This window comes from Pezoporus occidentalis, unplaced genomic scaffold (assembly GCF_034315485.1).
Source record: "Pezoporus occidentalis ecotype Australia unplaced genomic scaffold, CSIRO_AGI_Poc_V1 ctg99, whole genome shotgun sequence".
Taxonomy (NCBI): domain Eukaryota; kingdom Metazoa; phylum Chordata; class Aves; order Psittaciformes; family Psittacidae; genus Pezoporus; species Pezoporus occidentalis.
The window spans coordinates 624275-644282 of NW_026916358.1; the positions used below are offsets into that span (position 1 = coordinate 624275).

At 41.0% G+C, this 20008-nt stretch overlaps 1 protein-coding gene across 1 annotated transcript; it reads left to right on the plus strand.

Annotated features, from left to right (window-relative positions):
• Positions 1-10979: 10979 nt before the first annotated feature.
• On the plus strand, positions 10980-19293 carry CFAP97D2 (CFAP97 domain containing 2). The gene is made up of 4 exons (XM_062606924.1): positions 10980-11036; positions 12242-12460; positions 16440-16526; positions 19083-19293. Exons 1-4 carry the CDS (start codon positions 10980-10982, stop codon positions 19275-19277), a joined length of 558 nt encoding a protein of 185 aa, XP_062462908.1. The 3' UTR covers positions 19278-19293.
• Positions 19294-20008: the final 715 nt, after the last annotated feature.

Consider the following 20008-nt stretch of genomic DNA (forward strand, 5'->3'; position numbering starts at 1 on the left):
AACCCACCCCCCCCACCCCCCCACCCCCCGAAGGGGCTTGGACCATCCCTATGTAGAACAACCTAGGCACATCACAGTCCATCATGGCCGGAAGCACAACAAAATGTCCCTTCTCATGCCTGCAGCTGAAAAGAAAATAAAAAAAAAGAAAAAAAAAAGTTAAAAAAAAAACCTTAGAATACAATGCTTTCCCTTTTCAGCGATAATTTCTGAAGTAAGAGGCACACCAAGAACAAGCTATACATAGATTAAGAAGCAAGTATTAAAGGACAGCAAGAAATCACAAGGCAAATACTAAGTCAGTCACATGCAGCATGAAGTCTGTAGGCAAAATGTTGTCCAGTCTAGCCAAAGGAATATAGCTGGCAGTCCATCATTGCTTGAATCATGGCAGGTACAACACAGAACGAATTCCCTTTATTTAAGAAAAAAAGTGAGACATTGAAATACATAAGAGCAAATGAAAACTCAGGAAGGAGATACTTGGGAAGTCAGGACAGCCTGGGGCATCTGGGTTTTCCAACACAGGTATGGGCCTAAATCTGAAGGAAACTGGCAAGCTTGCAGCCAAAAAAAGGAAGCAGTGAGTTATCTTAAGGAGCTGCATTACTGTGTTCTCCTTGTCTGCATAGCCAAGTGACATAGGTAATTTGATAAAAATACTTCTATAGCACAAGACTCTGAAGGATTTTGTAAAGCATAGGCTTCCATTTACCAGCATCCATGCCATAATTCCATCCTCCTCACTACGATATGCCCAGTGTCCTCTGTAGCCTCATTGCATTATCCCCGTTCCACCTACTGTGTGTCATCTCTTCTCCATAATGCTCCCAGCTCACTGCAATACTTCAGCCCCTCTCCCCGCTGGTCATTTGCATCCCCTGTGATACCTTCAGTGCTCCCTGTCCCTATTTTGAAACTCTGTACATGCTCACAGATACAAAAGGAATATACAACAGCTGTTGCTTGTGCTCCTTTGCCACACAACACACCTTGAACATACTTGCACAAAATAAATACAGGCCCACTGAGTCGCATCACTGAAGAAGAATGGCAAACAACTGTTACACACAATGCAGTACACAGGCAGAAACAACAGCCGTAAACAAATGGATAAAGTTTAGCTCTAAGCAAAGGACAATGGGTACTGTTGTTGGGATCCCTATAAGTTGACCCCAAATGAGTTCACAAATCTTTTTTAAAACATGTTATCTTTGTACCTGTGATTCAGTGACCAAAGAAACTTCTACACACTGATGCTGGGAACTGATAAATCTTCCCTAACAGCAACAGGGAGAAACCTGCTTCCATGCTCTAAATATAGACATCTCAGATAAAATATTGTACTTCTCTCTGTTTCCTGTGTTTGCCTTTGGTACATAAAGACTTCAGTTGACCTCATTTCCCCCTCTGAAGCTTTTCTCATCTGCAGAAAGTTGACCCCAACATATTAATTAAAAAAAAAAAATCAATTTATCACTTCTCTTCCCAGCATTTGCAGCTGTAAGAGTTACTCTCAGCAGACGCAGACTGTGCTTCCCAATCTGCAGTTGTGTTCTTTTCACACAGCCATGGCACTTCTATTTCCTTTATGCCCATGAAACAAAACAAGGTATCTACCTATAAACCAGTTGTTGTATGTTCACAAAATGAGACTATGCATGAATTCCCCATCCCTTTTTGTGCACCCAAGTTTGCAGTCAGAGCCCGCCACTCTTAAATTTAGTTTTATTGGAACTAGCACAAATGCATGCTGTTATCTAAGGCGATGGTTGCCCCCCACGTCCTAACCTCAGCTATCGCTTGCAACCTCTCCCTGTGCTAGCACGGCTGTTCATGAGGGTGTGTGGTGTACCACATTTGCTGGTTGGAAAAAAAAAGTACACTGACATGATTCCCACTTGTATATTATGAAAAACAAGAGACCCATGATGCTTTAAAATCCTTTGCCCAGGATCATAAGCAACCTGAGCAGAAAGAACCCCAGTCCAAAGGTGTGACTGGGGGACGCTGGCATGCTGGGCAGCTTTAGGAGTACATGCTTACACACCACCATACTTCCAGACTGTTTTTCAGGATGGCCTAGCTTTACCAAGAGCATGGATATGTCCAGGAAGGCTGTGGCAAAATTCAACCATAAACCCAGCCTTTCCTTTAAAATGTACTTAAGCATCACCAACTTCTGTACTTAAGCATAAAAGAAACTACCAAGATGCCTAGGGAACTGAGATTAGCAACAATCAGAACAGACCAGTGTTAAGAACAAAAGCCCAAAACAGAAAAAAAAACAAACAAACCCAAACCTAGTAATTAAAGACAAAACAAAACGAAACAAAACGAAACCAAGAACCCTTATAGCAAGGAAAAGAGAAAGAAAGGGAAAAAAAAAAAAAAGCTGGCTTCTTCTTACACTCTTTGCCATGGAATAAATCAATCTTCCTCACATGAGAATCTGCAAATAGTTACTTGCAGCTCACTGTGTTTCCCAGCTACTCTGCTGGTTTCCCACCAGCCCTGCTCTGCTGAAGCTCTTTGACAGTGCTTTCATGTATTCAGTGTCAGTGTGCCAGTTTATTTTCTCTTGCCTCTTGTTTTCTTGACATAAGGCTAATAGCTTTTTGCTTCCTCTCTAATAAACATCTGTCTCCAAATCGACATGACATGCAGTCCAACAATGTAAATGAAAGCAAAGTTTCAAAACTCACATGAATATGTATTTTAAAGATGTTAAATGCATTATAAGAAACAGCCACAGAACTGTGCATTGCTTTTTCAGTAGCAGCGTATAGCATGTGTGTGTGTGTACTATAGATAACATGTGCAGGCAACATGAGGGTTGCAGCTGCTAGCAGTCTGATCAAAAAACCTAGGCTAAGTAAAATGCTGCTTTTTAAGATGTGGATGAGTCTGTTAATGACAATATCTTTTCCAACTTTCTTCATCCAAGCCATATGGGTTTATATTACCAGCTCTTCAGAGGATTCTTGGGTCTAAATTAGACTACAAAGAAGGTCATTTTCTGTGACTCATTTGTGCCAAGCAAGGAAATAATTTCCTCTCTTGATCTACATGATAGCTTTCTCTCGGGAGGAAACAGAATATAAGAAGCTTTCTAATCTCCTTTTGCATTATGCAAGTAACTAACAAAATATGAACCTACTATCCCCTGGGTAGCGTGAAGCTGCTACCTATATTTATGTAGAGGAACAACATAGTTAAGATAAATCTAAGGAAATATCACTGTGACACAAAGCAAGACTATGATCTGATGACTGAGCAAGATATTGTGACTGAGTTTTAGGAAGACATAGATAATTTCAACTAATAATATTTATATGAGGCTTAAAGGCAGCTACTATCCATATAGAGATGCTGTGTGATATCATTACTCTGACCATGGTGACCCAATAAATATTTTTCCCTGGCAAAGTGAGTGGAGAAGCAAAGATGTCTTCAGTAGTGCCTCTGAATCTTATGCCCTGACTAAGTGGTAAATTCAGCCCATGCAGTGATACCTTTCATAATAATATAGTAAATGGAGGGGTGGGCGAGTGGCTGCCCTGAAGTCCTAGAACCAGAACTGGCCAGGAAAAGACTGCAGTTCTTTCCCCAGCCTCCATGAAGTGAGGTATGGCAGAAATAATCTGTGTAAGTAGGAAACTGAAGAATGAGTCTCTGATTACCTTGTGTCTCTGAAGGCTAAGAGCCTCCATCTGATGTAGCTACAGAGGAATGAACAAACTAATGAAATTGCTTGTATGATGAGTCTGGCAGGAAAACACTTTGGCCATTACATTACATGAGAGAAGGAAAGAAAGAGAATGATGACAAGAAGAAGGTTTTAATTAGCAAAATGTCAGCAACAGTGACAAGAAAGTACAGATTTCCCAAAAATTTAACTGAAGTTTAATTGAAGAAGAAACATTGGAAAGAGCGGACACTACTGAGATGGCTGTTGCTGAACTCTGCGTGCATGTACCAGTAGAATATACATGTACAGTGCACTCACACACTGGATAAAAATAGATCTGTGCATCAGAAACAGGAAAACCAGGGATTACTCTGCAGTTACTACACTGAAAGAAAGCAAAGATCTCCACTGTGACCCCAGAGTAGAGGCAGAAAAGCATGTCTACTTTCTTATTGCTTGGCTTTTCAGAACATCTCACATTTTTGCCGGTTGTTGCTGGAACTCTGGGCCAGGAAGAGGCCAGAATGGGGAAAAGAAAAATGGCTTTAATTACAGGAAAAAGCAGCCAGTGAGAACTGGCTGTTACAATAGCTGAGACAATACAATTAATTTTCTTGTTGTATGTTTTTTTAATCTTTATTAAAAGAAAATAAAAAAGAACACTTTGCTCTCTTAATTCTTGTTCATCACTTCTAAAAATCTGCCCACCTAGCATCCTCCTAAATTATGTAACTTTGTTAAAATCCAAGTCATTTCAGCGGCAAGCACAGAACATTCAGGATTCCGATTAAGTTTACCAACATGAAATACCTTCAAGCTAAACTCGTAGAAGCATTGTGTTCTGGGTCCTATCTGCTTTACTTGAGCCTATAAATTTTGCTTTCCTATTAAGGAACAAGTCCCTTTACCCTCCCATAAAAGATTATAATGTAATAAAACTGCATTAAGATCTTACATGGAAAAAAAGAAAAACAAACTCAAAACAAAACCAGTGATTATGTACAAGAACGAAATGTGGTGAATTTTACTGCAGTTTAATAAGTATTCATCCATCCTCATCTCTCCCACATCAGGCTTCTGTGGAACTGCTGTAACTAAGTGAAAACAGCAAATAATCTCGAGAAAGAAAAATGGAGCAGCAGTGGGGCTTTTTACTTTTTTTTTAAATACTGGGTAATGCTGTTTACAATAAATACATGGTTATGCAAGCAGGCATATAAACACCTGTATTTCACAAGTAACTGCATATTGGCAGCCATAGTCATCTTCATGTCTTCTTTGCTTTTATGTCACCAGCTCATCTGCAGTCTTCTCTATTCCTTACGAGAATTAATTTGACAACACAGGGCTCCATCCTTGCTCTCCAGCTCCAAGGCAAAGCCGCAACCCCCCTCAGTTTAGCAGCACCAATAGTATCTCTTCTGGTGAGACTGCAAGGAGAGCTCTTACCCCATCTTCTCCTTCATATCCCCCCCCAGATGGGGGTGTACAGTCCCCCAGAGGGAAGCCACTAGGATTATGCTACCAAATTTACCCAAAACCACCCATAAAACAAACACTTTTCTGCCTCTGAGATATGTCCCAGATTTGTGCTATAAGCAAGATGTATATGACAGATGCTATAAAGTTTACATTGACTTTGGGAAGCTTTGGGAATAATTCATCCACAGCCAGTGCTGTGAGTGACACAGCTATCCCATACGCAGCTATAAACCCTGACGAGACTTTTCCATGTAGTCACGCATTTACTATGGGTCAGATCCTGTGGTCTTCCATTTGCTCAAAAATCCCATTGAGGCCAGTGCTGGCGGGTCAGCTTGCGAAAGCCACCCTCTCTCTGCATGGTGAATAGCTCCCATTGAACCCACTGGCATTACTCATGTGTTTGAGTAACGACTAATGAGAGCAAAAGGAACTAAATCTGGTCCTTACTAGGGACTGCTAATGTGAAATAAACCCTCTCTCCGTCAGTAGTACCACTTAGCCAGAGCTACTCTGCCAATGAGATGCTACCTAGAAAAGGCAATGTGCACAATTTGGCACGATAGTTTTAGCATGTAATTCTTTAAAGCATGTGGGTTTTTTTGATTATCCAGGCATGACTGCATGAAGGAGCTCTCTCCCATCACAGTACATGAACAAAGATAATCTTATACCATGAAACACAATTAGCCAGATGGTTACTTGGAGGTTTTTGGAATAGAAGCAATTTCTCTAATCTGAGAGATAAAAAAGAAAAAAAAAAGAAAAAAAAAAGAAAATCAAAGCTGAATTTTTAAAGAAAAAGTAAATCATACCACACTTGATTCCCAAGTATTTAATTACATATTATCATGGGTAACTACTAATCGGCTCCAATTATGCAATCTTATTTTATTGCTGTTGGAAACACATTTATAGCTACTATATAATGTGTATATTTAAGTCAATATTTGAATAAACAGTCTGGAAAACACATCATTTGTACCCAGATTTGGTGACTAGTGTGATTATCATCTGCCACCTGCTGGAAATAGCTGTGATATCTCAACGAAGTTCCACAGATGGAAGGTCTGGTCACTCATCGAACAAGCAGAAATGTCAAAAGGCAAAATATGCTTCTTGTACACAGGAACTTATTCCTCTTGCACCCAATGCACTAGGAAAGTTTACCTTGCACATGGGGTATTTCCATGCGTTTTTGACAGCCCACTGGAAATGGCACAATTACAGGTCCCCACATGCCATCCTCATAAAGGAGCTCTTCCCCTACACAGTATAGTCTAGCACTGTATTTGAACCTCATTTGAAGAGCCTGACCATTCTGGCTTCATGGTGGTCCATAAAACCCCCGAGGAGAACAAAACCTGCCTGTCCAAGACATCTGCTCTCACTCAAAAAGAAGGGAGAGGGTTTGGATGAGGAGCGCCAGAACCTTGCAGCTTGCTGCCTCCGTGCCAGCAAACCAAAGTAAGTAATTCAAGTAAACCAGAGGGTAAATCCAAAGGCAGCAGTGCAAGACTCGCCTTCTTCTCTTTCTTGTGTGGAACAGTCTGAATAGTAGCAGGATGCACAGGTAAGACTTGTCAGTGCGATGGCTTCTTGTGTCTGACTGGCCTATGACAGGACTAATTGTACTGGTGTAATTTTGCAGTTGGCAGGTATCCCCAAGCCAGTGGGGAGAGAGACAGGTACAACTAGATTAGTGCTTCAGACCTTTTTTCTCCCCAAAATCATACCCATACCCTTAAGCAGATGACTTCTGTGTGCCCAACAGGTTTAGAACAGCAGAGGGTTTATGTTTAGATAGTGCTTGCATTCAGAAAAACAGTGCCTTTCTCTGAGTACCTTTTAAAGGAGGAGACTCAAAAATGAAGATGGGATACAAATGATTTTTGAAGGTTATCCAGGTCTGTGGGATGGAGTAGAGAAAGATAGATGAAAGGAAAACACACACCCAAGGACCTAATAAAACTGTAACTAGTTCCTCATTTTCTGCACTAACTTGTTTTAGCCATTAGAAGCAATCAGATATTTATAGCAGTAAAAATTAATATAAGCCCTGAAAGCAATGTCACAAATCTAAAACACTAAGCAGCACATTAGCAAGAATTAATACTGGCACCTGCTATCACACGCCTCCTACACAGTGAAAGGGCCAGGCCTGCCTGAGGTGTGCACACAGAGGCACGTGTGTCCTACTGCAGTGTACAGCATTAACATGAGCAATATCACAGTCTATTCCCGTAACACATGTGCACCACCTACAAACACACAAAACAATGCTTCTCTTGGCATCTGCTCTTAGCCAAAAACCTTTACTGCTTCACTGTGCTTTTTCAGTTTTTAGGAGGCTGCTATACTTCAGGCGCCTCCAAGTTTTCTCCTCTGTGCTGCTCTTAGGAGGCTACCACCTCTCTTCCAGCAATGTAGACCTTGTCTGCACTGACAAATTGCCCTCATCCCAGCCACAAATTTAGCTACGCCTCATGCTGACAAGTAGGCAGAGGTTTGCTCTCGTAAAGCCAGACAAGGGAAAGACTCACAAAGTAGAACGCTGCCAGACAAAGATTCGGCAACACCCCCAGCCTGCACACAGCAGACAACTTACCATCTTTGCTGCACCCATTGCTGCAGTGATCATTGTGTCCAGGAGAACACATAGCTGAATGAAAATGCTCACCTTGGAGCGGATGGGCCTCCTGGGCCAATTCACCCACCCCTCTGTGCCAGGATATGCTGGCCTCTGGCTACAGACAGGCTTTTCAACAGTTACAGGACCTTCTGGGGTTACCATGAAAGGGATCCCCTCCTCAGGCAAAGGTGGAGGACAGGGCCCTGGCCTCTTCTCTGTGTACACACTCCCTAGCACCCACACTGTAAGACCAGCCTTCCTCAAAAAGCTAAGGAGTATACTGCACAAGCAAACAGACCTCAATGCAGAAGCTCAGTCAATCATCCAAGAGTTCTCTCGTCTCCCTCTGTACCCTCCTCCCATGTTAAAACCACTGAGGAAAATCACTTATCAGCACTAATCTACTTGGCTTTTTGCTGTAGACCAAGGAAATCCTGGATCTTACCAAACATTGTCCAAAAGATTTTAAATTGTGTATGTAGATAGATGTATAGATAAATAAAACTCCTTATAATTATGGCAATGTTTTCCCTTCCTCTTCCTCTCTTCCCACCCCCTTTCCCTTCCCTAAATTTCTCAGACAATAAGTGGGAAACAACCTTTTTTTTTTTTTTTTTTCCCAGCCAAAAATTAATTCCCACTCAAAGATTCCAAAAAGGGTCAAGTCTAAAGGAAGCATCTGGTAAATCTGCTTTTGTATTGCAGTGGGAGCAATAACCCTCACGTCCCCTTCCCTTTGCACCACTCAGCGCAGCAAGCACTCATGCCACACTGGGAAAAGTTTGCTCCACTACACATGTATGCACAAAGCCAGAGCCTGCCTGAATGCAGGCAGCCCTTAGATGGAAGCAGCTAGGTATGCAGCATGCACAGGGAGAGCCGGCCCCACTCATCCCACCAGGTTTTCCAGTTGCTTTTTTTATCCCCCTGACTACGGATGGACTCTTCAGCTACTCAGTGGAGTGGTTTGCTGGTGAGTTACATGATAAGGGTGTGTGCTTGCAGGGTTAAAGTCACAGCATTGGATCCTATCATGTATCATACCGAACTGACCAAAACAATATTGGCTTCTCACAGCATCTCCAATTGCTCATGCAGGGACAGGCAGTGAATGATGGGAGACTGGCCCTGATCCTCAAACACACCCACAAGTGACTCCAGTCCTGCAGTTCAGCCTGTGCATGCACTCAAAGTCAGTCACAGAAAAACACTTCATAAAATAAAGCGAGAAATTGCCATAACTTTAAAATAACCAGGAAAGTTGTCAACAAAAAACAGGACTCACTTTCCTTGTCACACATACAGAGATCCCTTAAAGCTTTAGGACATGTACACCCAGCTTCTTATATTTTCTTACTATATATATATATATATACAAAGTTCTCAGCAAAAGCAAACCATGGAAAAGGTACTTCTGGTCATGGTGAGCAACAGTACCTCCAAAGACATTGATCTATATTAGGTGTGCAGTGAGAGAAGCAGCATATTCTCTGACTTACTCAGTAACTGGGCTGTAAGCATAAGCAGCTACTGTAGCTGGTAGTTCCTAAGCCATCCCAAGCTCTTCTGGCAGACAGTGGGAGAGGAAAGGGCAGCAACTCACTAATTTTGCAACATAGTTCAAGGGGGAAGTAACCCAAGATTCAAATTCCTATCGGCGATACCACCCACAGAGCTTCCAGCCTTATATTTTATCTGCATAGGTTTTCTTAAAAATCAGACCAAAAGCAAAAAGAGACTAAAAAACATACCCAGAAATCTACATGATCCATAGGGTGCTAAGATCTCAGAAAAGAAGCTCAGCACACTCCAAGATTGACCTATTAGAAAAGTAGCTTGGTATTTATTATTAATGACCTTGGTTTTATGCTGCAGAAAACAGTGTTCTCTCTGCTTTATGTGAAAACTAAATGTAGACATGTATACATTGGAAAGTGGATGTATAGTGGAAAATGCATTTTTTTCCAAAATCATCTGATGTTCATTATCTACTTATTTCTCATTTCTTTATCAGCAGGTAATACCTTTTGCTATGAAGGAATTATATGCAAGTCTTTCTGCACATAACATGGAAATTCCCATGGCTGTCACTTCATAAAATTGTATACAGAATAAAAGTTTCATAAATATCTGCTTTATCTTGCAGAGGTAGTAGGTCCAGTCCTCTAACTTGTTAAGGATACTTCACATGACTGCTTTGACTAAGCAGTGAAATGCCACTCTGAAGAGCCCCTGTTGTAGCTGTAAGCTTAGGCTGTGAAATTAGGAGAGGTAGGACCTGCTGTCTTCCAGCACCATCTTCTATTAGAAAGGACCTGCTGGACCTTAGGTAGCTCAACACAAAGACAGCCAATTTTGAAACTGTTGAGTTCTACTTTCCTTACCAGAAAACAAAACAAAAAAACCACAGAAACAACAAAAACCCATCCAAAACCCAGCTGAGAATGAAAGCATATCTGGTCCACAGTTTCTAAGGGCAGAGAGAGAACAGGCAACCACAGAGGAGGTTTAAAGCCACTTCCTTTCTTTCACAAACTTTAATTGAGAAGCAGTTTGGCCATGTTTCCATCAATGTAAGAGGCTATATTTTCCTTATATTTTCAGGACTTCATCAAAGTCAATGAAATCATAATGAAAACAGTGCCTTTTGGATCTGTCCATAACAGATCATTACACATGTAGCATTTAAAAGACTGAGGCCAAGACACTGCCAAGCAAATGAGGGACAAGCATTTCTATTTGTTCAGGAGCAAAATGTAATTCTATTATGTGCCTAGATAGATTTTACATGTATTTGAAGAAATGCATTTCAGCTCTTTTTTTATGTTTACTGACATTTTCCACATCTTCCTGTTACATTAACAGAAAAATAGTAAGAACCCAAGCGGCTGAAGAGACACTTTTCAATTGCTTCCATCATTTGTCTGAAAATCAGAGTACTTGCCTTACAGTTCAAAGTTAGCACGTATCAAGGCTTTAAATTTATCTGCTTTCATTGTTTAAGTAAGTGCCATTTCACAGCAACTAGAATAAAAATCACAACTCCTATACCCGACTGCACATTGCTACTGAAATGCAAAAGTTAACCAAGATAAAGATTCAAGAGTGCAGTAGCTCTGATTCTGTGTTGGGTAGCTGTGACAGTGTGTTGCTGTTCTCCTGCACCCAGAGGAGATGCTGTATAAGAACAACCTAGACGAACAGCCTCGTGCTAAAATGGAATATCCCCTGGTACATCCTTGTACAGACCCTTTCTGGCTAGTGAATTTTGGTACTGTCAGTCAAAGGTTCCTTACTTCCCAGTGCTTCTATACAGCATGTATTACCCTACCTATTTTAAAAGACCCATGACAGCTGCAAGCTGTAATTCAAGTCTTCTCCTTAGGAACTACAGACCTTACCATGAAAATGCATAAGCCAAAAGCAGTGCTTTTCAGCAGACTGCCAGACCCAGCTTCAGGGTGCTCCACACCATGGGGACAGAAACATCAAATGAACTGTGCCACCTAAAGCCCAGCTTTGGAGGAGGCCAAGCCACACTTAAATGAGCAGAAGCACCTTTTCCATTTTTAGGTGGGCCTGAAAAAACGTGTTTGCCCATGTATCTCCTTGCCAAATATTGCCTACAAAGAAAGCAAGCCAAGGTGGCCCTGAGTGAGAGCCAGTGGTCAGCTTCGTAAATAGTTAGCATTTGGAAATCTGTCTGAGCTTTCTGTAATTGTTAGCAATCAGATGGCATGCAGACAAAGAAAGGTGAAAAGGCTGTTAAAAACCAGAACTGTTTCACTATGAACACATTTGCTGTGGCTTTTGAAAAGTGCATATTTATCGATGAAAAAAAACCTGTTTGAAACAAGTTACTGCAGTGCAAAACATGACACATCCCACTGTGGTTTGCTCAAAGCATTACTGAGGCATACTGTTCAAGGCTTGGCAAATATAGCCCATTATACAGTTCTTTACATATTTATGGTAGTGGGTAAAGCATTGCTTATAGAATCAAAGAATGGTTTGGGTTGGAATGGACCTTAAAGACCATCCAGTTCCAACCCCCCTGCCACAGGCAGGGACACCTTCCACTAGACCAGGTTGCTCCAAGCCCCATCCAGCCTGACCTTGAGCACTGCCAGGGATGGGGCAGCCACAGCTTCTCTGGGCAGCCTGTGCCTCACCACTGTCATAGTAAAGAATTTCTTCCTTATATCTAATCTGACTAATAACTTAACACCATCTTTTCTTCACCAGTGGGAGGTAGATCTGGATAGTGAAGTATAATTGGTAATCTATTTTATATATGAATAAAATACTTTTTGGAATGCTGTGCTATAACATTCAGTTCCTGTTTGCTGCTCATTAAATGTATTGTTTGAAATGCTACCACCAGCTATTCATTCTTTTTCTGAGCAGCGATGCCATGACAACCCCCACGTGACCAGCTGCAAACATACCACAAGTCTCCAGGGCTTTGCTATAGGAAAGGCTTAGACTGGTATTACTCATACTTTTTTTTCCTCTTTTTCTCTCCCCCCCCTAAAAGCCCGTATTCAGAGGTGCTTTATTTTGTGCATCAAGCCTATCAGACAATTTTACCATGTGGCAACAAATATCTTCAGCTAAAATGGGACAAAGCAAAGTACGAAGAACACAAGAAAAGGGTAGGTACAGCTGTTTGATAAGGAGCGTAGGCCTTTATGAAAGAATAACCTTACCCCAAAAAAACCAACAGCAGCTCTTTTCTCATACTTAATACTGTTGTGAAAGCTGCTGATCAGCAGCCAGGTACAAGAGACATGTTTTAAGAATAATCAGCAAATTAGGCATAGCTTTTGTGTCCATTAGAGTTACCATAATGATGTTCACCAAATTTAGATGTAAAATAGATTCAGTTAGTCACTGGCTTCAAATCAGTAATAATGCAGTACTGCTCCCTCTTGAAAATAGTGAATACCATCAGCAGTGATTCAACTGTATTGCTACCTTTGGAAGATTGTATCACAATATAATTAGCTTAAATACGAAGAAATAGTTCTTCATTATTTCCAGACCGGGTCTGTTTCATTAACTGTATAAAAATATCTTCCTTCCTTCCTTCCTTCCATTGTTCCTATAATTTGACTTGCAGGTGGAAAACAGTTAAAGATGAAGTAGAGAACTGAATTTGACATATTTTTCTAACCAAATTAACAATATTGAAATAAATAAATAAATAAATAGCCTTCTGTCTGAATTAATCTCGAGAGGGTTACTAGTGTATATAGCCATGGATATTTAAACAGTGGCTTTTTTAAAGCAGCAAAATTATATTAGTGTAACTGAAATACTCTGGGCATCCACTGTGCATACAGAACTCCCCTTTGTTCAGCAAACAGAGCACTTCATATATTCATGAAGGCATTCAGAAGCCAAGAACAGAGGTTAGATATCATCAAGATAATATAGTGGAGAAATGTATTTATAGAGAACAAAATATTTCCCACAACTCAGCTGCTCTTGGATTAAACATGAGTGTGAATTTCTGAGTGCGAGCAAAGAGAAAGAGTAACTATCATGCTGGGTAAAGGACAGCTTAGGAGGTACAGCATTTTGTTCCTTATTACAGGGTTCACACCCAGACCAAGCAGTGACTAACAAGGTCTCCAATGGCCAAAGAGCGGCCTCTTCAAGTGCCCCTGTGTTGACATGCTGGCGTGCTCCTAAATTCCCACGCTAGTTGCCCAGAAATTCCAGCATGCCTTTGCTGGCATGAACTCAGGCTTGCTGCGGTGAATGCCAGCAACCAGAGGAGTAGTGCCCCTGGGCTGGGGCACCTGAAGGCAGCAGGCTGTCCTCAACACAGCCCCCTGCAGCACAGGCTTTTGCTCTGCCAAGAGAGACAGGGATTGCTCTGAGAAAATATAAGGGCTTCTGCTTGGTGAGGTGCAGGCTTTCTATTGATGGAGCTCACAAAAAAATAAACCAGAGCAAGAGTGAAAGGGGGAAGATAAGGAGCAAGGAAGAAAAAAGGTAACATTAAAAAAAGTAATAATAATAGGTACACTTCTTGGAGAGGACCATTATAAAGATGGCAAAGTTTAGGGATACATTATGATTTTCTCCATGATGCAAAGTACAAAAGCTGCCAGCATGCTTTTATGTACACAAGACCAAACACTTCCAGTCTGAATAATCTTGTCATTTTCTTAATGGAAGAAAGGAACAGGGGGAAAAAAACAGATTTATATCTCCTCTCTGCAACATTTTGCATAGAATGAAATACAAGAAAGCTTGAAAATCACCATGGCTCTGGAAAGTGCCACAACAGAGATTAGGGTGGGTTAAAAAATACCAGGTTTTATGTTTTACAGTTGTGCATGTAAGGACAAGACAGAAATTAATTATAACACTTTCCAGAAAATGAAATTATAGTGATATAAATTCCATAGAAGAAATCTTGTTTCAAAACCCACCTTTTGTTGTTTCACTTTTGATACAGTTCACATACCTATAAACTTATATCAGAGTTCACATAAATATCACGTTCTTCCCACTGCTGGTTTCCACTGACTGATGCACTAACAATTCTCTTTTACAAATTGTATCTCTTCTTAAAGTTAGTTTTAAAATAATAGCATAATAATTTAAAGCACCTGAAGAAACAGAGGAGGTAGCAGCAAGAGGAAGCCAAAATCACTAAAACCCTCAGAGATTTACCAAGTTTCTTCTGTTACTCAGGAAAAATCAGCTACTTACCATGGGGGGGGTTCTAGAAAAGATTAAGATGAGTACTCTTGTCTCCCCCTTGAAATCAGGTGGCCTGAGAGCAGTTAGCCCCTCCTGGGATCCCACCTCCTCAGAAATAATTGCCACAAAAAAGCAGCTGAGTGTTTTCACAAGAAGCCAAACAGTTCAAGTGAATTTCAGACAAAGCTAGAAACTGCTCAGCATTGTCCCAATCAATGGTGTAAATTATTCATAGAATCATAGAATCATAGAATGGTTTGGGTTGGAAAGGACCTTAAGATCATCAAGTTCCAACGCCCCTGCCATGGGCAGGGACACCTCACACTAAACCATCTCACCCAAGGCTCTGTCCAACCTGGCCTTGAACGCCACCAGGGATGGAGCATTCACAGCTTCCCTGGGCAACCCGTTCCAGTGCCTCACCACCCTAACAGTAAAGAATTTCCTCCTTATAGACAATCTAAACTTCCCCTGTTTACGTTTTAACTCATTACCCCTTGTCCTATCACTACAGTCCCTAATGAAGAGTCCTTATAGGCCCCTTTCAGATACTGGAAGGCTGCTATGAGGTCTCCACGCAGCCTTCTCTTCTCCAGGATGAACAGCCCCAACTTTCTCAGCCTGTCTTCACATGGGAGGTGCTCCAGTCCCCTGATCATCCTCGTGGCTCTCCTCTGGACTTGGTCCAACAGCTCCATGTCCTCCTTATGTTGAGGACACCAGGACTGTACACAATGCTCCAAGTACGGTCTCACGAGAGCAGAGTAGAGGGGCAGGGATATAAAAAGCAAGGAACCTGTTATAAAAGCAAGGAACCTGTCCTGGTAGTATGTATGACAGGTCTGCCATCAAATTTGCAAGCCTGGTCCTTGGCTCATCACATAGCTGCTACAGAAAGATGTGGAAAACTCCTGCTGCACTCAGGCAGTGCTTTGGTCATGTCTTTCTGTGAAGGGCTTGTGTTGGTGCTATACCTGCTGCTCTTGGCAGCCTCTTGGTTTCTAAATTGCAAGTATATCTTCTTTATATATCACTGAAAAATGGTTCTAAATAGGCTGAGTCTGCCTGAGATGGAACAGTTCAAGTCTGAGGTATGACAGAGGGAGATTGTTTATCGCATCTATTTTGGGGGGAAAAAAAAGTGATCATGGTATCATTATTTTAACTGATCCGCTCTCACTCCCTTCAATCTCCAGGATTAGAGAGAGTGGTCTCACCTCTAAATCCTGTCTCACTCCAGTCTCCATTACCCGCTTTTCTTCCACGGGATATATTCAGTGCAAGACATCTCACAGATTATTCTTCTTTCTCATATATTGCATGGCTATTTAGGCCAAGGTGGGGATAAATATTGTTGTGCCACTGCACTGTCAACTCAGAATAATTAGATTAACAATTTGCTTTTGATGATCATTCTAATGTGCTAATAAGAAGAGGCCTGGGAATCCCTTCAACACAAGAAGTCCTTTTCCAGCATTCTTATCTTATTCTGGCAGCATCCTAAATGTGCATCACTTTGGAAAACCTGTACAGCTTAGGAGTACCTAAGGCTTTCTTACACTAGTCTTTTTATTCCTGCTGGATGCCTAATAAAAACTTGCTGACTTATCTTAAACAGTCTTTCCTATATCGTAACTTCAACACAGCTGTAAATGGACTGTATGTGTTTTTACATTTCTCCAACAATAAGAGCACTTTGAATCTCAAGCAGACTTTAGAACAATTGCCTTTAACATTTTCATTTTCCACTACTTTTCTTCTGGGCAAGTCTGGCTTTGCTGATACAATGAATCATATGTTTAATAGTGCTACTGCTGGCTAACAAAACAGATCACAAGAATTTAAAGATTTCCCGTAATGATATGCAAGGGTTTTTCCAATACAAAGGGGATAAACATTTCATTTCTGTTGCAGATCCAGACAGCAAAACCATTAATGGACACAAATGCCCCTGCAATATACAGCCACCATCATCTGAAGTTAGAGAAAGATGAAGGTACAGTATTGTTTTTTTCACTGAGCACTAGCATGCTTACCTTCACATCTCCTCTCAAAGAAAATAAAGAGGCGACCAGATGGTCACAATTTCAGGGCCTTTTTTTCCCCTCAGTGCACTGATTGTTGCCACAGGACTATCAGGATCCATGAATAGCAGACTCCCAGCAGCATTAAATAACTTATTTTATCTTTATGCTTATTGATGAAATCGGATTGCTTCAGATTAACAAATGCTAAGGTGTTCAAATAGCCTCCTAAAGGGTACTTCTGTAGAACCATGAAAAAAACATCACAAATAATAAGAATAGCACAATCATCAAGATACACACTGAGCAATGAACTGAATAATAGGATGTTAGCATATTCAAAGCACAAGAAATAACAATGGGTAGCCTCGACTGGCAGTCATCCTTCAAAATCTTACTGCTCCCAAGAGGCAAATTTTATTAGAAGATGAGAGTGGAAAATAAATTGTTACCTGATTAACTCTGCTCACTAAAAGGAAACAACAACAACAATTAAAAAACCCCAAACATGAGCACAGTAGAAAATGGGTGCAGCTCAGCCCTGTCAAAGGTTTAATCTCCAAAGCAGTACCCCCCGGGCAATGGGAGTGTAGCCCATGTAAGGACTCAGAATTAATTCGCTTAAAACTGTTTATCATCTCACTGTGCCACATAATAATCCCCAGGCACCTTAAAATCACTTCATTAGCAAAACAATTCATTTCTCCTCTGTGCATAAAATCATATGCTGTATTAGGATGGGGATTCAATTGCTCTTGTTAATTCTTTCCTATTTCTGCAAAAATAACATTGACAAAGTTCCTCTGGAAATGAAACATTGCATAACACACACCCCCCCCCCCCCCCCCAACACACACAGAGGTTAACAAAAAACCCAACAGCAGGAGCCCACTACTCTCAGGCATGTTCATTTGAACTGCAGAAGTGAGACTGTGATCCTAGTCCTAGTTTCTCATCCTCCTCCTTCCCATACTGTTACAGAGGGAAAGAGGGAAAGAGAAAGAAATAGAGGAAGAAAGGAAGAGAAAGAAGGAAGGAAAGAAGGAGGGAAAGAAGAAAAGAAAGAAGGAAGTAAAAAAGGAAGGAGAGAGAGAAAGAAAGTCTGATGTTGCAATCTTCTACTAACTAGTTCTTCCTTACAACCATTCTCCTTGAGGTTATTCAGAGCCTGATGGGATTACTAAACACACCAGTTTTAGGTACCTTTGTACTACACTGTGACCAGTATCTGACCTTCTTTGATTATAAACCTGAGGTAACAAGGCAGATGCACTGGACTCTCTACAAAAACCTGTTACTCTAACATTAACCACTCCAAACTACTAGAGCAGGATGAGCAGGATTTCCTTTTCATTTTATAGAGGACTTGCAATGTCTTTGGAGTGCCTAGAATCAAATATGGGGGAAAAAGTGGAGAAAGGAGAAGAGTGAATTAGTATGCTCAAAACAAGACTATTTCTTCAGTGATTCTGTTCTGAGAGGCTTCTGGGAATGAGATGTTGAAGTCAGCTATGAAAAGCATGCTTTCCTCCATCCAGCCTCTCTCTGGTTATCTCCAGCTCAGCCCTGCTGAAGAAGGCATACCTGGGACTCAGATAACCCGGAAAATGAGTTTTTCCCTTCACCTCTTCTCCATTCCTTCCCAATCCCCCAAAACCACTTTTATAATGGATTTGTGTTGTTTGAAAAACAATATGGTAACATTTTTTACAAATCAGACAATGCCCACAGGATATCCAAAGGGATTCTCCTTCCTCTAGTGGACTCTTTCAGTTTTCATCCCCCTTTTGACACAGCTAACTTCAGAAACTGAGATTATTAATATCTTCCATTTTAAAATCAAACTTAAAGAGGCTTAAAATCATGCTAACAATGAAGAGAAATGTCTTATACTGCCTCTTACACCTCTCTCCATTTGTTCATTACACCCAGTTGTTGCTTCTCTTCTTACACTAGCTTGCAACCACTCCAGGACAAAAATGGCTTGCAGCTGGACCCAATCCGAACCTCACTGAAGTCAATGGAAAAATTACCATTTGATCCAGAGTCCACCAAAGATAATGGAAAGAGCCCCACTGACTTCAGAGGAGTCTGGATAAGTCCCATCATGTGTTTGTACACTGTCCATCACAGTCCTAGATTTTGACAAGAGTCTTTGAGGGCTGCTAGAGACACAAATGATAATGATGATCCTGGAAAACACATCAACAAATATTTATAGAAGTTCTGCTTACACTGATGAAGTGCATTTGATAATCATGCAGGCTGCTGCTGTGGTTGCAGGAGAGTACTACAGGGTCAAATGTGCTGCCTTGCAAAGGCCTTTCTCTCCCTGTGTCAGCAATAAAATGGTGACACAAAGGGTTCTCTCAACACTAGCACAGAGCTTTACCTGGCCAGTGTCTGTTACACCCAGTGTAGAGAAGGGGACAGCATTTTTGAACACCTTGTTAGGTATTCATGGTACATCACTGCTGTTTGCTATGGCCTTGTAAAGAAAAAAAGCATTTCTTTATCCCTCTTGTACACAAAGTTGGAGGAAGATCGACTTTCTGTCATCAAAAGAGACAAGCGTTTGCTGCTGGAGAAGATGTCCTGCATCAAGAGAACAAAGGGACAAACTGATAACAAAAATGACTATAAGGCAGCAGCAGCAGCACTATTTCTGTGTAGTTATCAAATTACCTTCCCAGTGACAAACATAGCTAAGGATAAACTGCTCTGTTGAGGACATGCATTTTAAAAGGCAGGCTAAGGTATAATCAGCACTTCAGAAAGCCATTTGCTTGCCCTGTCGCATGAAATCCAATGCTGGGTTATTTTCCTCCTACCCTCTGTTGAAGAGAAGATGGCTTTAAATTAGTTTTTAAGTTTAATAACTGTGGGAATGAAAAAAAAAAATAAAAAGAGGGAGAAGATTGCCCTACTTTAAGGAAATAAATGAAGCAAACCTATTATGTCTCAGTAAAGCTGTTGTTCCTGCTAAGTGAGTCATTGCTGCTGACTTTGCCAGCTGTTCTTACAGACACCACCAGAAAAAGGGAGATGCAAAGCTTAGATATGAAATAAAAACAGAGCGAAAAATAGAATTAAAATGGAAAAGAAAAGTAGAGCAGGAAGCAGCAGAAGTAAAGATAAAATTCACTCCTCAAAGGAGACAAAGCAAAATAGGCCTTGAGGATTTATAACTGTAGAGAATCACCTTACGTATTTTTGATTCAGGAGGAAATTCACACCCTGAATAGGGCACAGCAAATCAGACAGCCACAGGGACAGGCTTTTGAAGAGAATGGTTTGTATAACTGTGGTGGCAGTTGTTATCTCCTGTGATTCATTTACAGACAGACTACTTCATGACAGACAGACTGCTCATCAAGCCCTAAAGTGCCTCCAGACAGCAAAATGCAGCTCAGGAGCAAGTGACCTAGGTAGAACTCACTACACATCACTGTCCTGAAT

Bases quoted from the DNA above. Each gene is read 5' to 3' on its own strand.
- CFAP97D2 (XM_062606924.1), top strand. From the start codon at position 10,980: ATGCTGTATAAGAACAACCTAGACGAACAGCCTCGTGCTAAAATGGAA. The intron at 12,461-16,439 runs GTAGGTACAGCT...TTTCTGTTGCAG, and splicing joins ACGAAGAACACAAGAAAAGG to ATCCAGACAGCAAAACCATT. The intron at 16,527-19,082 runs GTATTGTTTTTT...TTGTACACAAAG, and splicing joins TAGAGAAAGATGAAGGTACA to TTGGAGGAAGATCGACTTTC.